This window comes from Cryptomeria japonica, chromosome 8 (genome assembly GCF_030272615.1).
Source record: "Cryptomeria japonica chromosome 8, Sugi_1.0, whole genome shotgun sequence".
Classification (NCBI taxonomy): Eukaryota; Viridiplantae; Streptophyta; class Pinopsida; order Cupressales; family Cupressaceae; genus Cryptomeria; species Cryptomeria japonica.
In genome coordinates this window covers 182,747,504-182,761,845 of record NC_081412.1, presented here as the reverse complement: position 1 = coordinate 182,761,845, position 14,342 = coordinate 182,747,504, and the positions used below count along the sequence as shown (strand labels likewise).

Sequence of the window (14,342 nt, the reverse complement as noted above, 5' to 3'; positions counted from 1 at the left end):
TAACTGGAAGACAACTGAGAGGGAGGGTTAATCAGTTGTCATGGATTATCGAAACCATTATCACTTTAAACTTTTATACCAGAACTCAAAACATTAATACCGGAATAGCTGTTAAACCAATTAAGTATAAACAATAATCACAGTATAAAAGCCATCCACATAACACCAAGATTTATACATGGAAAACTCGGTAAAGGGAAAAACCACGGTGGGAAGCCTACCCATAGTCAGATAATACTTCTGCAATAAGTATGTGGATTACAATTGAGGGGCCTGCACTTACAGGAAGGCCAACAGCCTAGAGTGCACTGCTCAATCAAAAAGGAGCCTCACTGACTACATAGAAATCTAGACTACAATCCGAAGAAGTGTTGAACTACAAAAGATAGCATATCCTATGCCTAAGTACAGTTTCGGTTAAGCTCAATACCGGAGGACTAAATCCTCTTACATAAACCCAATTTGATCTCCAATGATCGACCAAATCCTCTGCCTGAATGATATTACATTATTCGCACATTACATTCCTTGACCATGACCTCTAACCATAACCATGATGATCTACAATAAGATCTTACATCTATATATAAAAACCTTCGACCATAAACAATTAGGTCGGCCACCAAATAATAAACCACTTACATAATTACAAACCATGTCAGCCTTAGATCAAACAAATAATATCCAACACATAAGACATCCTGGAAATACATCGAGAGGTCCAATCCACATGTTACATTAAAGTCGGTCCATAACCTAGATCAACCGGGACCCAGTATAGGTCCACACACTACAACAATGATCTTCAGCCGCCAATTCTCGAACATGATCACCAACAGCATCCTGAAACTTCATCAGAAGCTGCACCAAAACCACTTATGCAATTCATCAAAGATCTTCATCAAAAAGCTTTGCTAGTGAAACCCTCGCTGGAACCAGAAACCAAGTTTCTAAGCAATCAAGATAGCATCCAATCACCAGACCAAAACCAACTGACCAATTATGAGCATGAGTATTACGAACAAGACAATTTCATCACCAAACTATACCAGAGCCTGACGAATCATGTTAGATCCAGATCAACCAAAAACCATTCAACCTACTGGGACCAAAAGGGTGTCGGTAAAGCATCCAAACAACTAGTGTTGGCATCAATGCAACACATAATCAATTCCACCAAATGGCCAACAGTTGAAAGAAGCCTCTCTTTTAGAGGCTCTTTCACCGGTTGTCCTCATCTCATAGGCAGTTAAGGAGCCAAATAACTCATCTATTGAAAATGTTTTTAAGTCCTTGGCTTCTTCAATAGCAGAGACCTTTGTATCATACTTGGAAGTAAGTGATCTGAGTACCTTCTTGACAATGACTTCATCAGATACCTCTTCTCCAAGTCCTTTGATAGTATTCACGGTTTCATCTACCCTATGAAGATAGTTTGCAATATTTTCTTCTTCTCTCATCTTCAGGCCTTCAAGCTAACCTCTTAGAGCTTGCAATTTGGCTTCCTTGACTTTGACATCTCCTACAAACAATCTCTGCAATTTATCCCAAGTCTCCTTGGCGGATGAGTAGTGCATGACCTTAACAAATTCATTGTCTGACAATCCACTTAGAATGACATGCTTGGTTTTAGCATTGTTTTCATATTCCCTCTTAGCATCTGGATGAGTAGGAGGAGCATTAGGGATAGTGTATCCATTCTTAACAAACATCCACACATCAAAACCAAGAGAGGAGAGATAGGTCTCCATTTTCTTCTCCAGAAGGCATAGTTGGTTCCATCAAACATGGGAGGTTTTGAAGAGGCAAACTCATTTTTTGTCATTGTGTTCTTTGCCCAGAATCTACCCAAGCTAGAGAAAGCTTTGACCAATTGGGAACCTAATGCTCTGATAACAATCATTGAACACAATGTGCCACTGAGATTGGGGATGAATCAGTAGTACCTAAAAATCTTAACCTTTTAAACCAAGCTTAGATTGTCGATTAACAACCTAATCACTAAAAAGGGTATACCAATGAGCAAAGAGAAGTAATCAAATGCAAACACACAAATGAATACAATCACATAACACCACATGTACGAGGAAAACCCAATGTGGGAAAAACCTCGGTGAGAAATGTTGTTGGAGTCTACTACTTCAATCCAGCCTCACAATAAAACAATGGATTACAATGATTTAGGGCACCAACCCAAGGAGCACCAACCCTTGCACCAAGCACCAACTCAGTATAATACAATGAAATGCAACTTAATACAATGATAACACCTTGTTGCAAATAAGTTTTGCAACACCTGATCAACTTATGTCTGTCGGTTACCAACCTCCTCTGTTTCACCAGTTGTTCAACTACTGGTTATTAGATTTCTCTCTCTGATCACTTACTAGTTACTCTTTGTCTTTCTTCTCTTCTTCTAATCTTCACCCTGCACAGTATCATTCACGGATGCCTTCCTAACTGTTCAATCCCTACCGGTACACTTTGACTGTTAAGACTATAACAGCTCACCAGTTACTCTATCACTGTCGATAAAGACCTCTTACTAGTTATGTCTGCTAACACCACACTCTAACTATCTATCAAAGAAATCTCAAACATATTTTCTCTCTTCTTGCTCAAGCTCTCTTTTCTCTCATAACTCGCATCCAACATCAATCATCTTCAGTCTTGAGTTCACATATTTATATCTGAGGATTCCTGCCAAAACCAATATTCAAACGGTGGCGTGCTAGGGTTCTCCTCCACCAACTCAATCTGCATCAAATCTGATTGGATCTACATTTCTAGAATGATGATATGCATCACATCAATCAACACCGCCATATCCTCACCTTCCAATGCACATTTTCTATTTTTAGACATCTGCAACTGGTTTTTCGGCCTTTCTTTGTACATCGCCATTAATGCTCCAGCTCTTTCCTTCGACCAATGAGCACAAGGATCGGATTGTCCTACAAGATCAGATCAATCATCTTGCCTCTTTGTCATCCTCGAGCTGCAACATCTTGTCATCGACCCGTGATTTGCGGGTTCCCCATTACTGTCGACCTACTCATCACCTACCACGTCGATGAGCGCTTCACCGATCTCTACATGCTCGCCACATGTCATCCTTGTCGGCATCCACCTCTGCTCGGACTGCTAAGTTGGTTTTGCAACCTCTTCAAACTGCTGCTATTTCGGTTTGGCATCATTCATCGACCAAGACACACTATCGGTCCAACTCACCTTACTAGTATAACCTAACTGGTTCTCCTTCATGTCTGCTAACTTTTATGTCAGTGAAACCACTCAATCTGACATCAGACACAGTCAAACACACCGATCCATTGACTAAGACTATTTACCAGTGATGTTGCACTTCTTTTTGTATATCGGTGATCACATCCCTGTTATCCTTTGCTTGCTTACTGGTGCACTTGTTTACTGGTAGATGCTACATTTCATGCATACCAATAACATACCTTACTTGGCTACTTGCATCCTGCTTCTTGCATACCGGTTGACATCAATAACAACCTTATTTGTCTACTTGCATACATTGACCATCATTACTCACCGGTCACCATTTCTCCTCACTGGTGATCATTCCATACTGGTTGACATCAATGACAACCTAATGCCAACAGGTTTCTCCCACCTCAGAGAGTTCAAATAAGCATTCTTGTCTTTGCATTGATTTGGCGTAGCACTTAATGACCTTTCGCCAACTTCTAAAATTTGGGACTTTAGAAGTCCCTCAACACTCTTCTTCGTTGTCTCCACATCAATTATCCTTGTGTGAATAGTGTTCTCCTTCACCAAGGATATTTTAGAACCATCTTCCAAAATAATATCATTATAATCACTCTCTTTCTAAGATGACATGAAATCCTTACCTTCTTTTGCCAAACAATTATCCCTTCCTGGGATTTATTACTTGTTAGAACAGGCTCTGCCTTTGAGTTGTTTTTTGTATGAAAACCTATCTCCTCCTCAAGGTCCCTTTCAACTTCCTTGTCATCTTCCACAACCATACCTTCATTCCAAAAACCAAGGCTTCACTCAAACTATCTTAGACTCCAGTCTTCCCCAATAAGTTGTTCCCATCTTTTCGACATCACTTCCAAGAAATCGTGATCTTCAGCTAGGAAGTACTTTCGTTGGAAAGCAATACATCTGTTAGAGCATCTTGATCAAGGCCCTTTCCTTTATCTATCCTCGAACAGTCCCCTACTGGATGTTCAAACCCTTTACAAATCTTACACATTTCTATCATCTCCTAAACTTCAATTGATTGTTTCCAAACACCCTCCTCGGTTTTTAGTTCCATCGTTTTTGGAAGAGGGTGCTTTGCCTGCTAGAAAATGTTGATCCGAGCATACATGCTATAATCCTTACTTGTTATGGCCTCCTCCGTCTTAACAAAAGTTCCTAGCTTATTCCCAATCAGCTTTAGTGCTTCAACATCCTAGTATTCATGGGGCAGGTTGTACAAATGTATCTAAAGCAGTACCTCCGTTATGATTTCCTCTTTTGGGTTAAAGTTCGGAGTCCAATCCTTGATAAAGAACCCCTTACCACCCATTAAAAAGGGGCCACTATTAAAAATCCATTCCTTATCTTTAGAGCTCAGAAAAATAACTAGATAAAAACCATTAGGTAAGGTTTTTAGAATGGTTGCTTCACCCAAATGTTCATTGCACCAATTCCCAACCCTTCTAAAAGTCGGCCAAGGGCCGCTGCATTTCATAAAAAGGGCCTTCTCCTTAAAGTTACTCATTGAGTCATTCCAAGCTTGGCCATCAATCATTAAAGAGACAACAGTAGTATATTCAACATTAGGGTATCCCTTCTCAAAGCGTTGTAAATTGCCTTGTGGTTTTGGCCTCCAAAACTTTTTCTCTATGTTTCGAAAGTCAAAAAGTGTGTTTGTTCGCAATTCTACAAAGCCCCATCTGTTCCTTGTGGCCGCTTTCTGGTGAGTTGTTTTATCAGCTCCATGATTATGTGCGCTGCTGGAAGACTTTGTTGGAGCCTTCCATGCTTGTTTACGTGGCCGCCAAGCCCAATTCTCGATTTAGCCCCCATATCTTCGGTTGAGAGGCCACGATCTTTGGCCTTGACCTAGTCCTCAAAATTCCTCGACCCTGCAAAACCCTAGCTCCTTCATTTTCCAATCCCCTTTGTGCATAATAAAATAATTTAAATAATATAGAATTGCATTTTTTTAAATGCAAAGAATTTTTTTTAAGAAAATCATAATCTATATCATTTATTTTATTTAAATTATGTTATTTGAAGTCAAATTTTTATTTAAAATTAATTTAATATATTATTAAAAAAAATTACTAGCCAGAATATAATATAACATCAAAAAAATTATAATTGAAAAAAAATTATAATAATTATTTTATCAAAACTATTATTAGATGGATAATTAAAAAAACCTTATAATAAATTTTAAACGTAATATTTATTTAAAAATCTAAAGAACAGATTTTATAATTTTAAAATGCAAAAAAAAAAAATTTAAAAAGCAAAATCTATATTATTTAAATTATTTTATTGAAATAAAAATTTTGCTTTAAAAACATAATCTATATTATTTAAACTATTTTATTTAAATTCAAATTTTGCTTTAAAACTAGTTTTACAATATTATCATATTCAAAAAAAAATTACTAACCAAAATATAATATAAACTTAAAAATAATAATTTAAAGAAAAAAAAAAAATTTAAATGGAAAGATAAACCATATTATGAAGATTGCTATCAGATGTCAATAGATACAACTTGTCGATCAAGTCCTTAGATTACAATGGAGGCCTTCCTAAAAATAAAATTTTGGATCCGCTTCCCCTATTTTTTCCTAGCTTGTACGATAGTGTAAACATTTTTTCTATTTCAGAACCTGTACATCAGAATCCTCTTAATACTAATCACTTGAAGGGGTTTTTAATATAATGCATTGGCACAATTTCAACTTTAAGTCTTTAAACAACGAGATGGGTAGTCTATTTTCAATTCCAACACAATTACTGAATCTAGAGCTTCTTTGTGAACATACTCTTCATCATATACCCAGTCAACAGGTACACATTCCCATTCTCTCTGAGTTTGTGTTGTAAATTTCAAATACAAATATTTAATTATAGGTAAATGGAAAAGAAGACATCAATGTGCAGCTATAGAAAGTAAGAATTAAAATAGCTGCCTATGGATTGAATTTACCGTAACCAAACCAGCAGTGGGCAGCAAAGATGTTGAAAGATCGGTAGAATTTAGGGCAATATTTAATGTATTCTACAGTTAAGTAAAATAGAAAGAGGTGTATGGTCTATGACAGGCAAGCTCAAAACCTCCACCTGAGAGTGGCTGCAATATATAAACTGTAAAATGCCTTTCAAAAGGTTTATTCCCAAACTATAAAATCAAAACCAGTATATTAAATGACTAGGGGAGTGCTTTCATTTTCTAACATCTATGTATGGATTGTCACAATTTCAAGTTTGGTCGTTGATGCAATGTTAAGTCAAGGACAAAGGTTGAATCTTGGGGATTTTTGCAAGTCTACAGGAACAGAATGTTTAAATGTCTGTTAATGTTGTTTGAAGTAAAATATTGTCAATGCTTCACCAAATATCCCAGCTCAGTCTTTTGCAGTGGATTGATTTGGATTCCACATTCCAAAACTCTCATAGCACTGATCCAGGGGAAGTTATTTTTATGTATTACTGTGGCTCAATTACCGCAACTCTGATGATTGGGCTATTAGCGTATTTTAAGCACAACATAAAGACTGGTTCCAAAGGTCATTTGCAAATTTTGGCAACTGACCGTTTCTGGTGTCAGATTTCTCCCAGGCAATCCTTAACATGTCCCATTGTAGTTGGTGGTTAAGTAAACTTTGGTCAGCTTTGGTTTAAATAGCAGAGTGAAAAAATATAAAAAACACTATATTTCATATTTTTGGATTTCTTTATTCACTTTTTGATGGTAACCAACTTAGAAATATCCAAGTAGAGGTCAGTATATGGCTAGCACTGAATAATTCCTGTGAGAGTGCCTGCATCTTATTAGAACCCTGCAGTTAATCAAGTTTTAACTTGGGTAGTACTTGGTGTTAAAATTGAACCAGAATAGAGCAGAAAACAAAACTTAAGAATAAGAACACAAGAGACTTATCCTGGTAAAACCCTCCACTTGAGGGTGAAAACCCCAGCCCACACAAATATGTCTTTTATTTATATCTCAGAAAATAAATACAAACGTTGATAGTTTCAGATAACTATCAATCACTCTAAGACAAATATGATTCTCTGAAAAATCACTTAACAGAGGAATCGAATAATACAGCTCACATACATATTATAAGTCTTCACAAATTCTAATAAATCTGAAACACATCATAGAACAAATATTGAATCACTGTTCTGATGAAATCATACACACTGCTCTTGACTTGCTTTAAGACAAATTTAGCCTGCAACAAAATAACAAATCTGCCGAAGAAGAAGCTTAAATGAAGATAGGCAACACAATATATATATAATATATCGTATGACTGGGCAAATGAACTCCACACAGGAATACAAGAAGACACACATGGGAGAGAATCGGTTACAACACCAACAGCCACCGAAGCATAAAAGATTCAACGGATAGTCAATGAACATCAGGATAATAATTGAAAGTCTATCGGGCAATAATGCGATGCCTTTCCAAACCTTGTGTATATGAATTGGGAGCTTCATAATTGGTGTAGCCTTCTATCATCACCAAGGCCTCAATTTTCTACACCCTCTAATTCTGTGTACATGGATCTATATTATGAACAGATCGTGCAGTGTCATTTGATGGAAAGATGAAGACGACACTGTTAGCTGGTACTAAAACTCTTCTTGTTCCACATTTGTCTAATTTTGTAGTTTTGGACTTGGGGTCTGTTATAGTTGTCTTTCAATCCAATCATCCAGTTGAGTCTTGAAATGAGGGAAGGTTAGGACAGGTTATAGAGGCAACAAATGGATTAAATAAAGTTTAATATTTATCATTTGTGTGAATGATTCCACAATCAAAGTACCAATTGAAACAACAATCAAAATAAATTCACTACATTCCAGTTCATCAAGATTGCAAGAGTAATACAAAGTTACAAGCATAATGGGTCGACGGCTAATCAAATTCATTATATGACAAATGTAGCAGCATGCTCAATGCTAGACTCGTATAGTTCTATAATTGAACAAAGGAAACCCTATATTTATACCTTAATTCTCACCAATTTGCATCTTTGGGTTAACATGCTATTGTGATGTTGGACTCGACTTGTTCTTGCTCATCCTACAATCCATGTGCTACAAGCATCTTCACTCTCTTTAGAGCAAGTGTGTTCCTCTTAACACGATGAAGGAAGAAGCTATCCACAGATGTGTTCCTCTCAGCAACAAAGAAATTACAAATTTAAAAAGGAAATTTGCTAATGTGCTTGACAATGAGAAATGCCCATTCAATTGCCATCATGCTACTATAATTTCTTATGCTAAAGACTTCTTGTCTAACTTTGTGGAACCTAGATAACCTTCCACTTATTTCGAATCATTCAGATCTCCATGTGTTTGTGGCAACCTTTATGGAGCGTCTGTCCACCTCATTGTCAACATTAGGGAGATTTTTTATCAATATTATGCATATATCACTTTGAGATCAATACATAAGCAACCATTTACTAAGAATGTTGTGTTTCGCACATCTACTGAATGATAAGACTAAATGTGCTCATTGTAGAACTACATGTTGGTGTCTTTTTGTCATAGATCTAATTACTAATAAAATTGAGGATGCGATGATGGTTTTGTATTTTGCATTTGACTAAAAAATGTTGGTGTCTTTTTGGAGATCTAATCACTACTAAAATTGAGGATATGATGATGGTGTTGTATTTTGCACTTAACCAAAAAAATGTTGCTCTTCACTTCTTTTGATCTTGTTCCCAAACTATAACTTAGGTTTGGCCTATTTGATTCCCTTTTACGTCACGAGCATTAGGTGCAAGGGCTTTTGCAACTTAGCCATCCTCTTCGAGAGAATAAGATGTGATGCATATATAGAATCATAAGTTAGATAAATTCCTTTCTTAATAAGGGTTGCATTTGATGTGTGGTACGTGTAGATAAACATCTTCAATTTTCTTGCATTGGCCACAACTTATTTAATGTATTTAAAATTGCTGATATTTTTGAATACATTGCAAATGATAAGTACAAAAAGAGTCATGGCTACAAAGAATGACAATGGCAGTTTGTAATGATGAAGATCTATCAATGGGTTTTGCTGATCAAAGGCAAAGCAAAGAATCAGCCATGAGCAGCAAACTTCAAGAGCATTGACAAAGAAAATCAGTGTAGGGACTGAGTTGATGGAGTTTAAAGATAAAGGATGGCTTTTCAAAGCCATGCACCACAGTGAAAAGCATGAACACGGTCCTATAAATGATGACAGAGCAGCAAAGACACCATTGTCTATGATAAATGGCGAGCAAAGAAGTCCCTATAGTATGAGCAACATATATGTGAAGTTCATATTCTTTAAAGAGCAGTAAATAGGGAGGTTTGTAACAGTCACAGCCCCAAGGATATAAGCTATAGCAGTCCACAAAGAACAGTTTACATGCTCAGAGGAGACATCACAAATCAGAGCAGGAATAGACAAGATGCAGAGCATCAAAACAGAGTCAACAGTAGTCCATTAATGGTAACAACAGCTACTTAAGGCGACAGCATGAATGTATGGCAAAATACAGTCCAAAGACAGAACATTAGGTTGTTAATAGCACTGTCAAACAAAGGTGAATAAAAGAGCAATCATTGTGACATTATTTGTTCATGATAATGTCAGCATTCACAGTCATGAAAAAGCATAGCAGAGATAACTGATGCAATAATCAGAACAAACACATGACTGCTATCAAAGTGCAAAAAGGATAGTGGACAACTTGTGAACACATCACAGATAGAATAATAATGCAGTCCTTATAAGAAATGATGCTATAAGCTATAGCAGTTGGTGATAAGTTTCTCAAGGAAGATACAAATGACAGTCATGATCAAAACCAAAAAGACAATCATCTCAGACTTCCACAAGTCAAAGAGCATCAAATACACTCTTTGAAACAAGAAAGAGACAAACCTAATGACCATATGAACAAACCAAGAATAATGGCAGTGGATTAGACAACAAAATAATGATGCAGGGGCATCCACGTGGAGGAGCCCCCAGTTTGAAATTTCAAACCTGCAGTCATAATTTGAATGTTAATGCTTGAGTGGAGTCCCATTAAGAATCTAATTTTGGCAAATTCGTAAATAGCTCTGAAAGTAACGGAGGAGAGTGAATCAGTGGAATTAATGTTTTGGTGTGTCTCTTTATTGTTGGCTGTAGCATTTTCCTGGAGCAGATGTTAAGGGCGGCAGTTATTTCTATTTTTTGGAACGACCTATGCAGAATGAGGGAGACATGCATCAATAAAGGGAAAAAATAAAACAACAGAGGAGTGGTTAATAAAGAGAGGGAATAAGCTACGTAGGGTGGAAAGGAGAAATAAGAGTCTTCGTGGGAGACATGAAGGGGAGAGTGGAAGGAAAGAATGGTTCGTGGGGAATGAACAAGGGTAGAGCTGCATAGAGGAAAGGCATAGGCCCAAATAGGGGAGAGTGGGCAGAGATTGGTAGCAGTCCAGGCAAAGGGGAGCTGCATTGAGATCGTTGTGTGGAGAAGATCCAAAACAGAGAAAGGACTGATTGCGCAGGTAAGAAGCATTTGTTAGTGAATTTTGGAGTGCATATAACAACAGGAGCGAGGCATAGACGAGTGTGTAGGATGAATATAGAAGATTTAGGTTGCATGTAAACCCAATTTTGTGTGCCACAGGAAGGCCATGCATCGTAATTGGATCTGCTGATATATTAGTTTTGAGAAATTAATGCTTTTATGTGCAATCTTCATTTTGATTGTGTAAATTTGAATCTGGCAGAAGAGAATCTCTGCATATGGTTGTTGTGTTTTGTGATTGAGTGTTTAAAACCAGGAGGGAATGGTTCCCACTTCCCACTACATCAAATAAACAGTCTATGGATGATAGTGAACAACATTTTATAACAGACTGTGACACTGAAAGAAGCCAGTCATGAACAGTCTAAACAGTGAATAGAAGCAGTCACAAGGATAATTCCTTATGTTTTCACCATCTAGGAAACAATCCCAAAGATCAAAGATAGTCTATAAGAGCATAATGCAGTCATAGGGGACAGCAAGCACATGAATGATCATAGCAGCGAATTACTTGCCAAAATCACTAACAAAGTTCTGACAAAATCATGAAGCAGACATTAAGAGAGCAGTCTAAGATGAGGGCTTCATGTGATAGCCCATTGGTAGAACAGCAATGTACAGAAATCACTGTCAGAAATACAGAGTAGAAAGTTCCAGTCCAAGTCCACAGTGAATAAAGATTAAAAAGGCAGTCCAAAACGATATAAAACCACTGTCAAGCACAGAGATATCTTAATGGTGAAAATAAGCAAATAGATTAAAGATTAAAAATGCAGTCCAAAAGGATATAAAACTAATTTGCATTGCAAAACAGAAATCAAAGAAAACCGAATTTATTTTTTCTTTAACAAAGTTTTCAAGGTAAAATTATGTCCAGTTGTAAACATCATACCGACTACCCTGAAGCCGGTAGGGATTACTAAATATTTCGAGCATACATGCATTATAACTGAAGCAGCAGGTAGGGATTACTAAATGTTTCGAGCAAACACTTATTATAACTGCAAAATAGGTCCAGGTAAGGATTACTAAATCTTTCAAATATACATCTATTAAAAACAGGTCCAGCTGAAAACATTACAGCGAGTAACCTGCGGAGGACAGGATTTACTAAATCAAAAAACAGCATCGCTTAAAATTTCTGCAATCACAGCACCGACAAAGCCTGATGCAAATCCTTCAACAATATTACCTGTCCGGTTTGAATTATCAATCCGATTTCCTCCTTGTAAAGTAGCTGGGGGTTTACGATGGATTAGAAGGCCCTGCGTATCCAATTTTGCACAGGTCAAATCTAGGGTATAGCGGCACAGTGTGCATTCATATCGCCAACCCTGACATCTTTCGGCGCAGAAGCTGCAAATATAGCTCTTATCGTTAAACCTAACAAGTTTTAGAAGATGATCCGTATGCTTGGTAAACATTAATTCCTTGGGAAGGGTGAGGCACAGGGGATGGAATTTCAGACTAGGTTTCAGCATAAAAGGGGATCTACGCCAACGAGGACGATGTAAGAACCAACCTCTGATGGGCTTCTTGCAAGCGCTGCAATTGTTCCGGAATCTTGTCTGAGAGTGGAAATATAACTCCTCAGCAGCTAAATTTGGCTTCTGGTACACATCAGGTAGTTGGGCACACTCTCGATGCAGCACGAAATCGAAATCGAAATCGGAATCGGAATCGGCGCAATCTGGATGACGACATAGATATCTCCCATTCAATCCCTGGTCTTTGCATCCCCTGCAGTAGTAACGGTGTCCGCTAGGAAGCCAAACAAGCTTATGCTTATGGCGGGGGCAAAGAAGTTCACTCTTACTGGTATCCATTGGAGAGGAGGACAAAGAAGGTCACTGTCAAAACCCTTTAAATAAATAAATAAGATTACTTAAATTAAAATAAATTGCATATTTCATATTGTAACAAGTTAGAATTAGTCCTATAATTATGTGGAGAGATGTATTAGGGTTAAGAACGTGTAAGATTCTTCATTAATAAAAAAGAAACTCATTTAAGTGTGACTTGCATTTGTTAAATAAAATTATAAAATCTAATTTATAAATTTTTATATAAATATTTCATTTAAAACTTATAATATGTTTTTTTTTCAATTATTTTTTAATATTTTTAATTATATTTTGATTAGTAGTATTGTTAAACTAATTTTAAAGCTAAATTTGAATTTAAATAAAATAATATCAATAATATAGATATAATTTATAAATTTATAAATAAATTTTCCATTCACAAATTATTATTATTTTTTTTTTCAATTATTTAAAAGAAAATTATATTATATTTTTTATTAGTAATATTGTAAAACTTATTTTAAAGCAAAATTTGAATTTAAATAAAATATTTTATTGGCTCGATAATAATATATCATTTTATTCAATCTCGAAAGGATTCACATCACAATTCAAAGAGAACTTCCAAAAATATAACCACTTATATCCATAAAGCACCAAAAAAACAATGTCAAATGAATCAAAATAGCATCCAGCTAAAATTGCCCCTCCATCCATCATTGTCAAGCTTTTTCAAAACATCACTCACATACAATTTACAATTTTCACATAAATTAAAACTACCACCATCCACCTACTCTGTTCATTTAATGCATTAAGGTTCAAAACAGAGATAAGCCCCTCGAAAGAGTAACAAACAACAAAGGGTATTGTAAACACAGCATAAGAAAGATTTTATCTGTCTCCATGAGAAGATCCCGAATCTGCACTAGCCACTTGTACGTGTGTTGCCTTCCTTTTCCTTGGTTGAAGCACCCTATGCCTTGCACCTTCCGCTTATGCCTTCGCCAATTCAATCACCACATCCAAGTTTATTATTTGCACAAAGACTTTCAGAGCCTCCCAGTCGTATTTGGCTTCAGCTCTGCGATGCACTTTGCATAATCCCTTCTACCATCAAACGAAAAGAATTAAATCCCCACCACGACCCTTCTTTATGCCTTCCACACCTTCTCGGATATCGAAGCCTTCACCTGTAATAGCCCATTCGAGGAAAGAATCCAAGCCATCCAAGTAATCTCTATGGACAATTGTCTCCATAACCCGCTTCACCATGCCCTCCAACTCACCCATGTCCAACCCCCAAGCCATGATTAAGGAGTAGATGTCCATGTTTGTTCTATACATATGCCTCACCAAGCCGAAAGCCTTGCCCCGAACTAGTTGCACACATTTTACCAGTCTTTTATCATTGGAGAGGAACATTCTCCTCAACCTTCTTTCAGAAACCTTGCTGAAAAAGGGCATAATTGTCTGCTTGTCTTCAGGGTAAAATTTGCCTCCATGGATTTACAATAGAAATAGTACCACAATTCTGCACCACAAACTCGAAGCTTCACCAACATGAAACTAGTTGTCAAATTCGCGAGAAGAGGACAAGCACAATTAGAATTAAAGTTGCATGTCCTCATTACCTTGCCGCCAAACTTCACATCACTTCACCGGACATTACATTTATTGTGTCCAGGCAGTAAGGATGTTTATTAAAAGCTTCGACCAAC

At 36.8% G+C, this 14,342-nt stretch overlaps 1 protein-coding gene across 1 annotated transcript; it reads right to left on the bottom strand.

Annotated features, from left to right (window-relative positions):
* Positions 1–11,633: 11,633 nt before the first annotated feature.
* LOC131048432 (uncharacterized) lies at positions 11,634–12,684 on the bottom strand. Its single transcript, XM_057982388.2, has 2 exons — positions 12,339–12,684; positions 11,634–12,172 (listed from the first exon to the last, which is right to left on the bottom strand). The coding sequence occupies exons 1-2, from the start codon at positions 12,640–12,642 to the stop codon at positions 12,111–12,113; spliced, it is 366 nt and encodes a 121-aa protein (XP_057838371.2). The 5' UTR covers positions 12,643–12,684; the 3' UTR covers positions 11,634–12,110.
* Positions 12,685–14,342: the final 1,658 nt, after the last annotated feature.

Bases quoted from the DNA above. Each gene is read 5' to 3' on its own strand.
- LOC131048432 (XM_057982388.2), bottom strand. From the start codon at position 12,642: ATGGATACCAGTAAGAGTGAACTTCTTTGCCCCCGCCATAAGCATAAG. The intron at 12,173-12,338 runs GTTGGTTCTTAC...CTATATTTGCAG, and splicing joins TTGCAAGAAGCCCATCAGAG to CTTCTGCGCCGAAAGATGTC.